The following is a 16,697-nucleotide window of genomic DNA, read 5'->3' as shown; positions in this document are numbered from 1 at the left end:
AGGATGGGATTCAACACCGACAAGTGCAAGGTGCTACACCTGGGGAGGAACAACCGGCACCATACCTACAGGCTGGGGAACTCCCTTCTCATCAGTGCAGAGGCAGAAAAGGATCTTGGAGTCATCATTGATGCCAAGATGAACATGGGCCAGCAGTGTGGGGATGCAGTCAGGAAGGCCAACCGCACCTTGTCATGCATCCACAGATGCATCTCGAGCAGGTCCAGGGAGGTGATCCTCCCCCTCTATGCGGCACTGGTCAGGCTGCAGCTGGAGTACTGCGTCCAGTTCTGGGTGCTGCACTTCAGGAGGGATGTGGACAACATGGAGAGGGTCCAGAGGAGGCCACTCGCATGATCGGGGGCAGCAGTGCAGGCCCTACGAGGAGAGGTGACAGGCCCTGAACCTGTTCAGCCTCCACAAGAGAAGGCCAAGGGGGATCTAGTGGCCTGTTACAAACTAGTCAGGGGGGACCAGCAGGCACTGGGGGAGTCCCTGTTCCCCCAAGCACTGCCAGGAGTGACCAGGAATAACGGTCACAAGCTGGCAGAGGGCAGATTCGGACTAGATATTAGGAGGCGCTACTTCATGGTCAGGGCGGCTAGGAACTGGAACCAACTTCCAAGAGAAGTGGTGCTGTCTCCTACCCTGAGGGTCTTTAAGAAGAGACTGGGTGAACACCTTGCTGGAGTTGTTTGACCCAGTACTCTTTCCTGCCATGGCAGGGTGTCAGACTCAATGATCTGCTCAGGTCCCTTCTGACCCGACCAACTATGAAACTATGAAACATTGCTTGTTATACAGGGCTGAGCTAAACTTAAACTAGCTAACTGCATAGCAACTTGCATCCAGCATCCTTACAGTGAGGTTGCTCTACCTACCTTCTCAGTCAGTTCCAGTTAGACACTTTGTTTTTTAGGTAACAGAAGCAGGTTGGGAAAACCCATCTAGGGAAAAGTTGGTTTAAATACACTGCAAACCAGCAGCAGCGGTCACAAACAAAGTGTGCTGAGTTTGCATGTGAATGCGTCTCTCGGTTTGCATTTGACATGAGGAGCCTTCTCCAAAGTAGCTGTCTTGCTGTGATTGTTACTGAACCATGGTAAACCCGGAGGCTTTTGGTAGGCTTACATGCTCACATATACACAGGCCAAATATTTTCAACCACTGACATTGTACAATCGTCCCCCAGATGATAGATGGTTGTGCTTTGTTGTTACTATGAAATTTAAAATGAAAACTGTTTCAGATTCAACCACTTGAAACTCAGAACATTTCTCAGGGATTATTGGGGTGAGTAGCACATGGATAAGTCAGCTGAGAAATCCCATTTGTCCCAGTTCCTCAGTCATCTGATACAGCACAAAATGTTCAGAAGCACCCAGGAATCCTAGAAATGTAGGCCCAAATCATTGAGGGAGCTCAGTGATTGTTAGGGATCTAGCTGCATCTGAGAATCCGGGATAAAGGTCTTATTTTTGAGAGTGACCTACTTTTGAGGCTGCATCTCATTGACTTCAAATGAGAACTGGGCTCCAAAGTGCCTGCTTTCAGACTTTGCTCCTGGAACTTGTTATTCCAATTTGTTCCTGGTGTGTTTTAGTGTCCTGATGAACATCTGGTATGCCTTAGACTTGAAAAATGTTATTTTTCACTTAGTACCTTTCTGATTTTCAAAGGCAGGGGCTGGATTAATGCTTCATAATGTAGAAAAGACAATGGTGTTTTTCCTAGAAAATGGTGACCAGGGCCAGTGAGCAAATCTGCTGCAGCTTTATTTTCTCAGGGCCCTGTGAAGGTTCAAGCTAAGGAGTTTGACTGTCTTTCTGCTTATATAAGTCACATCCATTTATGGCTTTTTTCACTTAGAAACTGCAGAGAAGGATTATGTAGAAGACTGGCTTCAAGCATCCAGCACACCTCCTGTGGACTTCGTTGGGAGATCTGCTGTGTGCTGGGAGCAGTTGACAGTCTTCAACTTTTAGTTGAGCCGTGGATCATGCTTAAAAATAGGATTTTGGCCCTGCCTAGAATGAACTTGCCCTGAAAGCAAATAGAGTTTCCTGATTAGACGTCACTGATGTTATTCCCTTGCTAGCAGCAAAATGTTGTGGTTTGTTGCCCACTTTTGAAACACTGCCGGTCCTGGGAGAATTGGGTTCATTGGGCCTTTTTCTCTCCCACCCACATATAGAAGTGGGTATTCCCATTCTGTTAAATCCCTTCTTGCTAAGCAGGGTGTTTACTAGCTTGTATCTGTCCCAGCTTTGACACTATAACAAAAGGTTAGAAATGATGAATGCGTTCCTTTATTTATGCTCCACAGTGCCTCCCTTTTTTTCTGCATAAACCCTTCGCTTGCCTCTTGCCCAGGCTTTAGAAATGATGATCAAATGTGAACTTTCATGGGTTTATTTATAGCATTGCCTTTATGGAAAGAGAGAAAAGAAATGATTAAAAAGCAATTTTACAAAATATTTTGTTTTAAGAGAGAATTCATTGTGTTTAAATCACTGTATTCATTGTGCGGTCTAGACTGGCAAACGGAGGCCTTGGAGCGTCATTCAAATTAAGATTGCAAAGTTCTTCGTGCCTGGAATTATGGATTTGGACGTAAACCCTCAAATGAGCTATTTCTGAACAGTAGTATAATTTTGCTATATTTAAGGCTTTGTTGGAGAGGGGGCACTGAACCAGGTTGGGCATTCAGTCTGATTCAGTAGCGCAAATCCAATGTTCCTTTTGTTTCTGTTTTCATTATAAATTCATATTTTCAGGGTTTTGTTCTTTCTGCTTTTCACAATTGCTGAAAACAGTCTCCTCTGTGAGTGAAGCATTTAATCAAACCGGGAAGGGCCAAGCTGACTTGAAACATATTATTGAAGTGCAACAACAAAAAAAAACAACCCAAAAAACAAAGAATCAAGTACGACGATCACTCTGGATATTTTGAGCACTGTGAAAGGGGCAAATTGTTTGAAAACTGCCGCCTGCAGGGTTTATTTTTAACCTGTTTTTGTCACGTTGTCGTGATGTCTGGTACAAGTGGTTCACGCTCAGGAGGATTAGAGACTTAAATATCAATTGACGTGATGTTGATGTGTGTTAAAGTAAAACAGATTTGCCTGATAGGCTGGAAAGGCAATTCTGGTGCCATCCCTCATCTGTGTAATAGGGATTGGCGAAGCAAGTCCAAAGAATAAGCAGCAGCCATAACCAGGTTCCTGATTTAGGTGGAGTTGTGTAAGGACACCACGCTGCAGCCTATTCTCTGACCGCTGTCCTAATGCGGTCTTCTCCTGCCCACCCTACCTTGGCGTTCCAGTTGTGAAGTCCTTTGTGCAAAGGAGGCAGTAAAGAAACTACCAGGATCCTCCAGTCTGGAACTAACTTATTTTAAAAAATGAGAAAGCCCTGGAAGGAAGAGGCCAAATTAACTTGGAGGAGAAAGAGAAGCATCAGGCTTTAGGGAAGGGCTGAAACTGCAGGGTGCATATCCAGAGCTCATGCCTCTGTTGTACCATTTAGCACTTCCCAGAGATCTAGCTCTCATTGTAAGCAGTGCAGAGGCTCCCACCGACTCAAGTGGGAGTTGAATGGGGCCCCAAAGTTTGCTTCCAAGCTTCACAAACACCGGTGGGAAGAGAAATGTCTGATGTGAGGTGCTTACAGCCTAAAGACCCATCCTGCATCGGGATGTACTGGCATGACCCTGGTGCAGGTGGAGGGGCAGACGGGGCGTCATGATGGGGGACTCCTCCCGCAGGATCCATGCGCAGGTCATTCACAGGCCCAGGGGAGGGAGAGCAGCAGTGCAGCCCAGTGCCAAGCTGAAAACCCCCTGCTAATCTGCTCTGGTGTGTGTAGACAAGCGTGCTTTCTCATGAACAAACCAGACAAGCTCCATTACTGGTTGAATAGCAACTTGAAAATAAAGTCTGCCTTCACTTACATTTATCTCTAAAGCCTAGATCATTTCCAGAGGAGGCACCGGTGCTTTCTGAAACACCAAATGATTGAAGGAGCCAGAAGGCGTCAGAGAATGGGAGTCCCCGTGTGAGCGCATAGCACACTTGTGACACAGGCAGGCAAAACAGGAGCCAGTAGTGAATGCACCAGAGCACCAGCTTCTTGGCCCCTATGTTTTGCCTTTCCCTCTGGCTCACAGGTAAGGGTACAGCTGGAATAGGTGCAGCAAGATACACTGCTACACTGGCTTCCTTGCAGCGACATCAGCAGATAAGCTAGCCCTTCATTTTGCTCCTGTTGCACCTGAAAAAGGAGCACGAGCATTCAAGCATTAGGTCCCTTCAAATATGCCCATTATCATTGCTTGAGATTCATGACTTTTCCCTTTTGGAACAGAGTTTGGCTTTTTCCAGGCTCAAGTTTCACCTGCGCATGAATCACAGGCACAGACAGGGTAGGTAGAACTGGGAAATGGGGGTGGTTATAAACCTTGTGATTATTTAAGCTTTTTCATGGCCATGTGGACCTGTAGTGTGGGAGGGTAGTTTTAAGAAAAAATGCATTATAAACAATTAAGGATATGTGGCTTCTTAATACCAGATTTTCTCACAACACCCCCCGCCCCCAAAGAAGAGGTGTACCCAGTTTTTGGGAAGGCCGAATTAAGACTTTTTTTTCCCCAGAGTTACGGCCGCGTGCAGCAGAGACCAAGCCTAATATTCAGCTCACTTGCCTCTTTTTCCTGCTCAGGCAAAAGCTAGTTTGAACTCTTTCGCAGTTGAACGGTCAGCAGCTCTTGGCTGCTGTGCTAAAAGCTAAAACTGTAATGGAGTTACTGTAAGACCGGAGTCCAATGGGATTTTGAAAAGGGCTAGAATAATCTGCAAGGCTGTGAATGAAGGGAAGAGAGACCAGGAGGAGCTCAACTATAAACTCTTCAGCAAAGTTACTGAAGAAAAGATACCTGAACATCAAGACTATTAAAAAGACTATTGTTATTAACACGGGGCACATTTACTTGAGTCGCTTACTGCGCCTTGGTATCTTGGTGTGTACATGTGTGCCCCTCTGCAGCACATGGAGCTGGGGGGCAGCCCTGGGCTGGCAGGCTGACTCCCTGGGCCCCTGCTACTCTGGGCTGCGCTGATTGGGCTCCATGTGCTGCATGCAAAGCAGCACCAGAGCCATTGCACATTAGGAGGACCAAGTAGGTTGTAAAGGGTCACAATGTCAGCTGACTCCCTCAGCACTGCCTGAATAAGAATGCCACTGCTGCTGTTCTGGGCAGAAAATCAGCTTCCCTGCTTAAGACAGGCATCCCAATTTTGGAGAGCTAATTCGGAGTCGGGGCAGGGGGGAAAGGTGCTTTTTGCAAATAAATATGGTGTTGCTTTATTATTTTGTTCTTTCTTATTTTTAGGATTTAGTTAGCTTTTCTCTGGTCATTCACGTTATATCTGTAAGTTCCCCATAGCCCTTGTAGTTACTGTATGAGCAGATATGTACGCTGTAGTCCATGTCATCCAAAAGGTGGTTGAGTTAATATCCCTTTTCTCATTGTCTTTTTCTCATCAGACCTAGAATCAATTCCTGTACCAAAAGGGACCTCAACTTTCCCCTTCCAGGCTCCTAATCTGGTGGGAGGGTAGTGGTGTCTCCCTCATATTTCCATGGGAAGAGAAAGCATCTCATCATGCATGTCTTCTCCAGGGTGTCCTTTCTGGAGTCAGTTAATGCCATGGTGCTTCACCCGACCTCCTCGTGGATGTGTGCACCCGGAGCGCTCCTCAGTGCTTCTGAGCAGAAACGCTCGGGCGGCCTGGCTCCATTGAAGTCAACGGGAGCTTTCCATTGACGTCAGTGGAGACAAGTTTTCTCTCTCTGTTGTTTTGCAACCTTAAAAATGCTAACTCGTATGTATGCCCACACTCTGCCTGCAGCGTGCGGTAGAAGTGTATTTGGATCTGCAACATATAAGAAGATCTAAACGGATTTTTAGACGTTTATACCAAAAGAAATAAACACATGGGACATAACCAACCTAAAGTACTGGCTCAGCAAACAGCCGTGGCCGACATGACATCACCTACTTTTCTGGTCCACCAATCTCATCCTAAGCAGTGTGCGGCCAGCCAAGTGCACAGCCCTGCACATGGGAGAAACAAAATGACCTGCTGGTCTTATTGGCAGTCCACTTACATCCTGGCACTTAGGATGTGATTATATTCCTTCCAAGCAGGGCTTAAAAGTGGACATGGGGAGGTCTGGGAACCGTATGGTCTTAAGCAAGTGATTCTACATTTGGGGAACTGTACTGGCATTGTTGTCCCACCTTATAAAGAGCTCTGATATCTCAGTTGAAGGTGGCTCCATGCGCACTAAGTGCTGTTTTTATTGCTACGGATATAATAGACCATAAAATTATCTAGTGCTTTTCAAAACGTAGCCATGACATGATAGCTGGCTTTCAAGAGTAGCCCCTTGCCCAGGCAGACTGTCCTTCACGTTGCTGTTGAGGCACTAGCACTAAGGCAGGTTTAGGTTCCAGTTTGAGAAATCAGAAAAGCTTGTCACATTCTGACTAGACTTTTCTGACCTTTATCTTTTATAAAATACTTTAGCAGTCGTCTCTCTGTGGGTGGCAGCTCTCCTGTTTGCTGTGAAATAGTACAGGCCCTGCCAGCTTTTGTTTCCCTAAGTCATGTAGCCCCAGGCCTGACCAAAAACATGCCTTCACCCCGTGTCAGAGCCAGATTGCAGCCCCCTTCCTAACACCACTGCACAGCTTTTCATGTGCCAAGCCACCAGTTCTAAAAAATCAAACCCAGAGGGGACCCTGATCCCTACAGTGTGTCCCCACAGCCTACAGCATGAATCTGCCCAGAAGATCCTTTGACAGGACCCTGGAGTCTCCAGTCTGGATTCGCTTTGACCTCCAGCAGATCTGGATGGAGCCCAACGTCCTGTACCTTCACATTAGAAAGTGAAGGGAGCTGCGGGCCGTGTTACAGAACCGGGGCCGTTCCAGTAGCTTTAGGGGTGCACATTGGCTTGGCCTCACTACTTACAGAAGTGATTAAAACATCCCGTCAACAACACAGATTTATTGGAGGATAATCAGGATATCAGCCCCCTGGGTTAGGGATGGGGAGTAACATTTCTTTTGGTTAACCTAAATCTGAAAAGAGAGTCTGCTGTGCCCCAGCCTCCTTGGAAGACAGAGGAACTGATTTTTGGTTTGCAGAAAGGTTTGCAGTATTTTGTTCTTGTGACTACTGTAAAATGGGACTGAATGCTTTTTATGCCATCTGGCCTGTTAACCCACAACTAAATCCATCAGTAACAACTTGATTGGGCTTGAAACATCTTGTTCTTGTCAAAACATATTTTAAGTAAAAACAGGCCTTTCCACTTGTGTTTATCTTTTACCAGGAGGCTATGGAGAGAATGGGAAAAATTGGGAAAGTTGTGCAGCCAAACCACAAGCATAAAAGGTAATCTTGGTTGTAATTTTGACTGTTATGTGTCTCTCTTTGAGAGCTGAGAAATCATTTAAAAGGAAATCAGTGCCTGTTTGCGTCTAGCCCTGTTTGTGCACAGTTATGTCGATGCCCCAGATTTGCTAAGGTATTCAGGTGCCTAACTTCTTTTGAAGTACCACAATTGATATATGAACTAAATCGTGATTTCAGGGGCTGTTAGTTATCTTTAAGAATCCGGGCCAGTGTCCCTATTTACATCGTGAGTGATCAGGGAAGTGTGACAAGCAGAGCACCAAAATATAATGCATATGTGATTGAAGAGCCTAAATCCCCATTTTCGACATGATTTGACCTCCTAGGTCACTAAAAGGCTTTTGAAAGTGTCAGCACTGTACCTAGACTCCTGGCGGCCCTGGGTGAACTTTTAGTATTTGCCAGAGATAATGATAATAATAATTGGACAACGGAAAAAGAATTGTCAGGCCCTTTTTCTGTCCGGTCCCCGGGTGGCTGCCCTGTTTGCCCATGCCTGTGTGCAGCCCTGCAAAATGTCAATCCTGGGTAATGTGTTTAGGTGAAAGTCCCATAAACTACAACGGTGCTTAAATAAAAGTTACAAAGGTGTAGGTTGTACCTGTATCGGTCTAAGGGCATAGGCAGGCAAGGTTCTTTGGGTGAATCCGATATCTTTTATTAGACCAACTTTAATAGTTGGATATAATAGAAAATGCTGAAACTTCCTCAGGCTGAATTGGGGTTTTTGAACCCGAAAGCTTGCTTAAAAATTGTTGTCCAACTATTTAAGTTGGTCTAATAAAAGAGATCAGCTTCACTCAAAGAACCACGTCTGCCTAAATAAAAATTAAGCATGTTCACCTGGGTGAGGTGCTGAATTAGGTACAGCTTTGTATGAGAGGGCTGTCCGTTTTTCCTGAAACCCTTCCATTGGCAATATGTGCTTCAAAGCGCCCCCCACCAGGACGTGCGAGTACAGGGAGCTAGTCCACAGCGTACAATGGCTAACCCGCACTGCTGTGCTCCAGTTCAATGTGAGCCACAGTAGTAATAGCCTCAGCTCAGAGCAGGAGAGCTAGCAGGGAAGTGTGCGAGCACCACCTGCGGGTGCAGTTGAGGATCGACAAGCAAGATGACAATTCACACTTCAGAACAGCCCCTCGGCGTGTCTGAGTCACAGCTTCATTTTCTGACAGCTTATGTGAAAGACGCTTCTCTCCATTGTGAAGGGGAAACTAATGAGCTTTGTGATCAAGTGTAGCAAGGACCAAAGTGTGAACAACCCTCAAACAGAGAAAACTAAACAGTTTCTTGCTGGTAAGGGAATGCAAACTGTTGCATGCACTACAGCCCACTCCAAGCTGTGCAGGCTATATAATAGCCCAGACAAAAACTCCTGCCTTTCTCTTTCTTTGCAAAAGAAGAGTAATAGTATCTCTGAGCATGACCAAGCCCAGAGAGCAGGGAAGGTTTGGCTAAATACATGGGAGGCATTAGTCATTTTTTAAAGGATTAAACCTTTTGGAACAATTTCTGCTCATGGGTAAAAGGCCTTTGAAGTCAATGGTTATGCAGCTGTTTACTGCAGCGGAGACTTCTGCTGGAGCATAATAGGAAAGTGTCTGAAAATTAAAGCTGTGTGTGGAGTAAACAGAAGGTATAATTATAACTTGAAATCACTTGTTTGGGTGGATGCTCTGCTCTGGCAGAACACAGGACTCCAATCCCTGCAAAACTGTAATTAGAACAGAGGCAACGTCGCCATGTATTGACGCTGCTCTGAGTGGAGTAAAAATGTATATTGTGGGGTTTAAAGCATTGTAGAGCTTCGAATGTGTTGAAGTCAACTTTTTTATCCTCCTCCACCCCCACAGATTTTATGACAAGAAGTACGAAGTGTTTCTGAAACTCGTGGAACATCAGCAAGAGTATAAAGCTATCATGCAAGGCATTTAATTCACAGTCAGATAATCTGGGAACTGTGGGCATCCCAGATTTTTCAGAGACTTGCAAATGGGAGGTCATGGTAATTTCATCTGATTGTGTTATGCGGTTTCAAAGAAAATTGTACTTTGTTCTTTTTAATTAAAAATAATCAAGTGCATTCTCTTTGTGGTGCTACGTTGGGTATTTTCCCTCAAGCCATTCACATCTCTGAACTGCAGATGACCATTTCCCCACTGATTAAAAAACAAAAGTTAGTACACCGTGCCAACAGTCAGTAGTGGCCACAAGCCGAGAAAGCACAAGAAATCAGTGAAGTCCTGCTGCATTTTTAACATCTACCCTACATACTGTTTCAAAAGTTGTCAGGTCAGTTGATCCTTTTAATTCTAGTGCCTGCTATGGTTAAGATTGAAGTAGGATTTCTATTGTAAACTCATATTGCCTGGATAATTTGATGCCAGCATTTCTTTCTGGGCCTATCTTTAGCAGCCTGCCTGTGCTACTAAAGACTCTCCCTCTCTCTGTCTTTCCAAATTTCCAAAGCACTTTCACAGAATATGACAGATTATGTTTCTCCATCCCCATCCTTGCAATCAAACACTTTGCCATCAGATAGCTCAGACCACTTTATCTTTTGAAAAGTCTTTAATGAGCAGGTGGCGAAAGATTCAGCCACTGAGATTTAAAGGTTAGGTCATGCAGATGCAGTTGTAAGGTATGCATATACTGCAGGTATCTTTCCCTGCCTTACAGATGCCAATAAAACTTCCTGCTTATTGTTTCGCATGTAGCCATCAGTGAGGTATCCAGGCATATTTTGGTGCATTCGCACACTGCAGACAGGATGACAGCAAGTGTGGAGCCCAGCCTGCAGTTCCAACATGACGTAATCATGTGTGTTACCATAGTCCGCTGAAGCTCTTGTCGTTGACCATTGGGCCGGACACTGAAGAAGAAGAGGACAAAGAGATGGCCCTAGGTCCCACAAGCTCGCAATTCAAGTGGGGCTTCAGCACCAGAGCCATTCTCAGGAATGAAGTGAAAGCAGGAGAATTAGTGGGGGGCAAACAGGTTGGCTTCCCCCCGTGCTTGCATGAACAGGAGACCTCCCACACTGGGTACGCTTTGCTGAAGAAAAGTGCGCCTGCCCTTGGATGACATATGCAGGCCTGATCCTGCAAAGATATGAGCACTGCAGTGACTTCAGTGAGATTCTCACAGGAAGCCCAGGGCAGCTCACAGGAATCCATGTTACTTAAGCATGAGTTATTTATTTTCTACTATTTTAACACCAGTCTCCACCAGTTTAGGGCTTTGGTGCTATATTAAAGGCAAAGGGGGGTAGCTGACAAAAGGGAAAAAATGGGGCAAATAGCCAGAAGTAGCTTAACAGCCTTAAAGCAGAGGTTCCCAACTCCTGGGCTAAGGCCAACCTGGCCACGAAGGGTTGGCTGCTGGTCTGCAGGAGGGTTGGCTGCCAGACCAGAAATCCAGAAGTGACCAGCATATATTCAGTATAAAATGGTTGGCTGCCAGTCCGCACTATGCCGGTCACTTCTTGTCTGCAGTATGCTGGTCTGCAGTTTCCCAGTCCACAGTATAAAAAGGTTGGGAACCATTGCCTTAAAGCGCCAAACGGACTGTGCAAGCCAACTGTAACTCCTTTGTAGGTCACTGGTGAAAACCCATGAACTCCTAACCCCCCAACCTGCTGTTGCCATTCTTCCTCCGAGCCAATGGTTCTCAACCTTTTTAGATTTGTGACTCAAGGCACCCCTTGGAAAATGCCAGCTCTCTGCTTTCCCTCTGTTTCTGAGTGCAGAAAAATATTTCTTATGTTGCAAAGAACCCAGAAATATCACAATGGGTCAGATTTTTTTAGCACTATAGATTCCTGTGTGAAAACTCAGAGTTTATCTTGTGAACTGTGTTTGCACACATAACGGTGCTATCATTGTGCAGTACCTTGTGGCATCCTTGAGAGAATTGCAAGGGACAACCATGGCACCCTGGTTGATAATCACTGCTCTAAGCCCTAGCTATGCAACAGAAACAGCCTATGGATATGAAACATAATACCATCTTTATACACATGGCTTAATAGGAATTCCATTCTTTAGTCCAAGTTAAATGCACACAGGAGTTACCTGATGACAAAATTAGGCTTAGAGCATTGTATAAATAATAGCTGGTTCCTAAAAAAATCATTTTATGTGAGTAGTGAGTGCTCAGAAACATCTGGTAACCCTTTTTTAAAGAAACAATACACTTCCTGCCTTGAAGCTCATGGAAAAGCAATTGCTGCCCTTTCCAAAGTACCCATTGTTAGGGGGACACTGCTCCATGTAAGCTTTCCAAGTTTGGGGCCATAACTAGAGACAATGATAGTGAATGGGTTTAAAGTGAAGGAACAAAGAACATCATAACAAAAAAGAACCAGCAGCAGAGAAAGCAGATATAATGGTATTAAACCAGAGCATGCAGCTCAAGGGGTTAATGAAAATTATATAAATTGAAAATATATGAAAGGAAATAAATCACAAATATGACACTTAGAAACTAGTATATTATGAACAATAACTATATACATACACACACACACACACACACACACACACACACACACACACACACACACACACACACGCACACGTGTGAGGTGAGGTCCATTAACTCCTAATGCAGAACAAAAAGCATACAGTACAGGTTGGATCCAGATGGAATGAATAATAGTTTTCTTCACTATACCAACAATTTTAACTACTTGCAAAAAAAAATCCTTCATACACTTCCTGCTATTTATATCATCATCATAAATCTGGCCTTGATCTTGCCCGTTGAACAAGTGCCTGGACTTATAAGGAAAGTACAGGGAGCATACAAAGTCTACAGGAAGCGAACAACAATGTTAATTTTGTTAAAACTCAGATACACGGAGTTCAAGGAAGCTGCTAAAAAATTGTACCTTGCATGATCATGTACACAATAGTCAGATCAGGCTTTATTTAGATACTTTGTGTAGTTCTTTCAGTCCCTTTGCATTATGCTCTCTTTGGAAAACTTGTGTTTCATACTGGTGTTCTTCAGTCAAGCTAACATTATGTCCTTTTATAAAACCAAGATCATGATAATAAAAAAATTTGCAAGATTGTAATCCAATGGATGAGCTGAGTATAGACAGTTTTGATGGCCCAAAAGGCCCTATGAAGAACCCTCTTACAGACATCATCTAGCTGACATTTTATTTTCTATGTTGCGTGTGAAGCTGGTTTAGTAAATTCTTCGGTAATAAAATGTGTTAGGGTTTAAATCGAATAGATTGAAATACAATAGAACTGAGATGTCACTATAGTTTATTTATTTGATTTATATGCCTCTCTCTCCAGAAAAGTTGCAGGGTGGCTAAGGATAAAAACAAGATAAATGATCAAAACAGAATAAAATATTGAACTAAAATTGTAAGTAATAAAACAACTCCCGAAATCATAGCACAGCACTTAACCCCACCTGCTAAAAGCCTGCCCAAATAAGGTACTACAGTGCTTTTGAAAGATGTCCAGGGTTGTACTCTGATGGTCCACAAGTGGGAGGGGGCTCCAAAGCTGAGGAGCAACTACCTACAGCAGGGTTTTCAACCTTTTTTAATAGGTGCACCCCCGGCAGCTGGATGCAGAGCAGCAGGAGGGGGAGCGAAGGGGGAGGGTAGTGCATGGCTGGATGCAGAGCCGCAGCAGCGCGGGGCAACAGATGGTTGTGGTGGTCACCATGTGCGAGCTTTCCCCCGCATCTGGCTGGCTGGGCTGTGCCTATGCGGTCCACACAGATGCACTGCTGCCTTCGCCCCCACCACCCCCAGCCCTGCTCCTGGGAGGCAGCAGCACAGGGTGGTGGGTGGTGGAGCTCCATCCCTGCCTGCCTGCGCATACCCCCTAGGGCCTTCCCAAGTATTCCTGGGGGTACGCATACCCCCGGTTGACAACCCCTGACCTACTGCAACCTCCCATGTATTTTCATTAAGTGAACTTGGTGCATAGACAGCACTTGTAAGGGGTTGCTCTCAGCTGACATCAGATGCCATGGCAGAACACAAAGAAAGAGGAAATCCCTTATAGGGCCCAGTCCATAAAGGGATTTTCAGGTCAAAACCAGCACCTTGACTCACACCTGGAAAGCTACTGGGAGACAATGAGCATTTGCTCATCATCGCTATCTGGGATCTCCCTGTGGAGCCAAGGAAGAATGGTCCTGCGAACCCCCACCAGGTTGTATAAATGCATTATCAGCACCTCATAGCCAGCTGTATCACACACCAGTAAGAAACTGAATAGGATGAACAGGGTAGGGTTCCCCTGTCAGTCTCCAGGCAAAGATGGTTGAGCAGGGCCAAAAGGCAGTCTCTATACTATACCCAAGACAAAAACCCAGGTTAGTTCAATTGAAATAGGTTGAATTAAAAAACCCACTGTTCAGATATAAAGTGCCTGCTTTGTAATTTTAGGTCTTGTGTATAGCTCTCAGGCACTGGCACTTCAGGTACCCTATATGGTAAAATAAGTTATGTAAAAAAGGCCGATTTATTTTGAAGCAGCTCAGTATATACACAGTTGTATAGAAAATCAGGCTTGCAAGACATATGGAAACAAATGACTTGGTTGTGACAAATGTCTCTGAGCCTTACTTCACCATATGCAGCATTAGATTGTTCTTCAAAAACAAATTCATCATACACTACCGCCACGTCTTTGAGACGCCTGTAACCATTTGATGGAAGCTCTTTGAAAAATGAGAGTTTGAGTCGATCAAGATTCTGATAGCATACTCTGCGTCGCAGAACTTGTCATACTTACTCCCTCTGATTCAATTTGCTGGCAAATGTTTATCATGCAATTCAAAAAGAGGAAAACAACCACTAAGTCGTCAACTGCTCCAAGGACTCCACCAAGGGGTTCAGGCATTATGTCAAATGGAGAAGATAAGCACATGATGGTTCCCAGGGAGCAAATAATGACTCTTAGGAAGAAGATCCTTATGAGACCACCCTGGGTGAAGATTCCTCGTAAGGCGAGATGTAGAAGCAGCGGCATGTCATAAAGGTAATCTGCAAACTAAAGAGTCAATTGTGTTATGCTCAGAAGTGATAATATGTTCTTCTGCTCTATCCCACTCAGTGGCTATAGGCACCAGACAAGTTTCTGGACACTTTTTCAACTATAGTTTCTTAACTATGGAATTTACTGATTGAATTCACTAATTTTCCAGAATTTAGAGCCAGGTTTTCAGAAGTGTTCACTCTTATATAGATACCAGAATGGGAGAACCATTTTTTTTTAAGAAGCAAAGTATGTTTGGTGTTATTTTTTATGAAGATCTGATCAGGGTTGTTTCATTTAGTGAAGGCCACCTTTGAAAATCTGCTCTCGGGTGCTTGAAAGACCAAAAGACTTCAGCGCTTGCAAAAGTGCTTTTGAAAATCTGGCCTAATGGCCCAATCTAGCAGCCTGTACTCAGGCTAACATCCCAGTCATGAACTTGGACCTGTAGAACAAAGTTCTTAATAGCAATACAGGGTACTCAGTTACCAAAATATACTATGACCCTTTAAAGAGATCTTTTTCATGCATCATAGACAACCAGTGATTCGTATTACTCTCCATTCCCGGTTAGTATTTTAATTCATTAAATCATAGAATGAACTATGCATGGAATAAATATGCAAGAGGAAATATAATGTTTGGATTTTCCATTGGTATTTAAATTCCCTGCTGGTTTATAAATTAATCTGAAGAAATAAATTTCTATTTCATGGAACCTACTCAGTTTATTGGCTAAGTTCATTTCACAGGCCTCCTAGGCCTGCTCCCTAGGGACAGGAAGACAGGAAGATTTGCCTTGCCATTATCCTTTATGTGAGGTAAGCAAGGAATGTGCAGCACCTGTACATCTGGCTTTCATTTTTGCACAGTTTTGCTGCCTGTGGAGCCCCTGTACTTACTGGCATTTGGGCTTTAATGAATGATTTTCTCTGCAGGCCTGCCTGGTTTTTCACCTGAGAATTGGGATGCACCCAGAGAAGAAACCAGCTTCTTTCTGGTTTCAGATCTGATTCAGAACTAAACCTTAAAGGCAGAGGAGATCCTGGGGTTCAAATGTGAACGCTCGGGATCTGTCTACCAACTAGGCCTACATAAGCACTTACCTGTCGAGGTTGTCCAGAGAAGCGCTTGTTGTAATCTCTGATCTCATGTACAGTCCGTTTGCTTGGCTTATTTTGTTGATTTTCACAGAAGACATTATCCAAAAGAGTCACCTGTAGATAGAAAATGAAGGTGAGCATTAGCACTGTATCTTTCCATCCAAAGGAGTGCACCATTGTACCATTAAGGGAAAAAAAAAACCCTATGCTGGAGTTTATTGTATTTCTCAATGTTATCACCATCACATTGACCTTGGTCCAGTTTCATTTGAGCAGAAACATTTCTTGCATCTTCCTTTTAAAACCTGTGTATATTTTCCAGTGCAATGTGCAGCCTCTGGCAAGAGTCCGAGGTTTTATGGAATATTGTGACACAGATATAACAAACTATAAAATCATAAAACACTGGAGGCCCATTTAATACTTCACAATTTCCTGACATGACAGGCATCGAATAATAGTTGCAAATGACCATAGTCCTATTGAAGCCTAAATGGGTTTCGAGATGCTGTGGAGAACTGGCTTAGCCTAGGTGTCTTCTTCATTGTATGTTAAGAAGCAGGAGTTTAGAACAGAAATGACTCTTACTTTTTGTCTGCAGAGGGGGCAGCTGATTGCTCCTAGCCAGGACCCATGTTTCCAGTATGTTATCAGGCAGGAACCTACAGAAAACAAAATCACTGCATTAAGACACAGGGTGTGGATATTTCAGTAGGGTAGATTTGAGAGCAGACTCAGAGTTAAAAATCCCTGGCCCCTTCACATTAGTCCGTAATATCAGTATAATTCTTTGCTTTCTTCCTAAAAACTGTTTTTTAAAGTCGGATTTTACTTTGAAAAGCAGCTGTTTAAAATGTGTGTCTTCCTTCTCAGAGGATCTACTTTTTCTGCATATTTAAAAATGTACCTGCTGTCTTCAGGTGAGGCGCTGGTGTTTTTGAGTAGTGTGAAGGAGTATGCTTGCTCTGTGAGCAGCCCCACTGATTATAGCAGCAGCACTCTGGAAGTAAGATCATATTTAACATGCATAAGGGTGTCAAAAACTGGCCCTTGACAACTAAAGTAGAAGGCTGGAGTTGGGGGGGGGGGGG

The 16,697-nt window shown here is 44.2% G+C and overlaps 2 protein-coding genes across 9 annotated transcripts in view; one reads left to right on the top strand and one right to left on the bottom strand.

The window, feature by feature from the left end:
- FGGY (FGGY carbohydrate kinase domain containing) overlaps positions 1 to 9,573 on the top strand; it is a 520,775-nt gene extending 511,202 nt beyond the window's left edge. For 7 of the 8 annotated variants that reach the window (XM_019501213.1, XM_019501212.1, XM_019501214.1 and 4 more), the window contains 2 exons: positions 7,402 to 7,463; positions 9,341 to 9,573. In XM_019501213.1, coding sequence (XP_019356758.1) covers positions 7,402 to 7,463; positions 9,341 to 9,422 — 144 coding nt within the window. In that variant the 3' untranslated portion in view covers positions 9,423 to 9,573. Of the gene's footprint in view, positions 1 to 7,401; positions 7,464 to 9,340 lie in introns of those variants that run through there. The other variant, XR_002094627.1, reaches the window with a different exon arrangement.
- A 3,754-nt stretch (positions 9,574 to 13,327) lies between these two features.
- The window catches only part of LOC109286588 (E3 ubiquitin-protein ligase RNF170-like), a 29,575-nt gene continuing 26,205 nt past the window's right edge, over positions 13,328 to 16,697 (bottom strand). The window contains exons 4-6 of the mRNA XM_019501209.1: positions 16,195 to 16,268; positions 15,610 to 15,720; positions 13,328 to 14,518 (exon numbers count right to left, since the gene is read on the bottom strand). Coding sequence (XP_019356754.1) covers positions 14,213 to 14,518; positions 15,610 to 15,720; positions 16,195 to 16,268 — 491 coding nt within the window. The 3' untranslated portion in view covers positions 13,328 to 14,212. The remainder of the gene's footprint in view (positions 14,519 to 15,609; positions 15,721 to 16,194; positions 16,269 to 16,697) is intronic.

The sequence above is a fragment of the Gavialis gangeticus genome, unplaced genomic scaffold, assembly GCF_001723915.1.
Source record: "Gavialis gangeticus isolate Ggan-Ray unplaced genomic scaffold, GavGan_comp1, whole genome shotgun sequence".
Lineage (NCBI taxonomy): Eukaryota > Metazoa > Chordata > Crocodylia > Gavialidae > Gavialis > Gavialis gangeticus.
The sequence above is the reverse complement of the archived record's forward strand: the minus strand, read 5'-3'. Positions and strand labels throughout refer to the sequence as shown.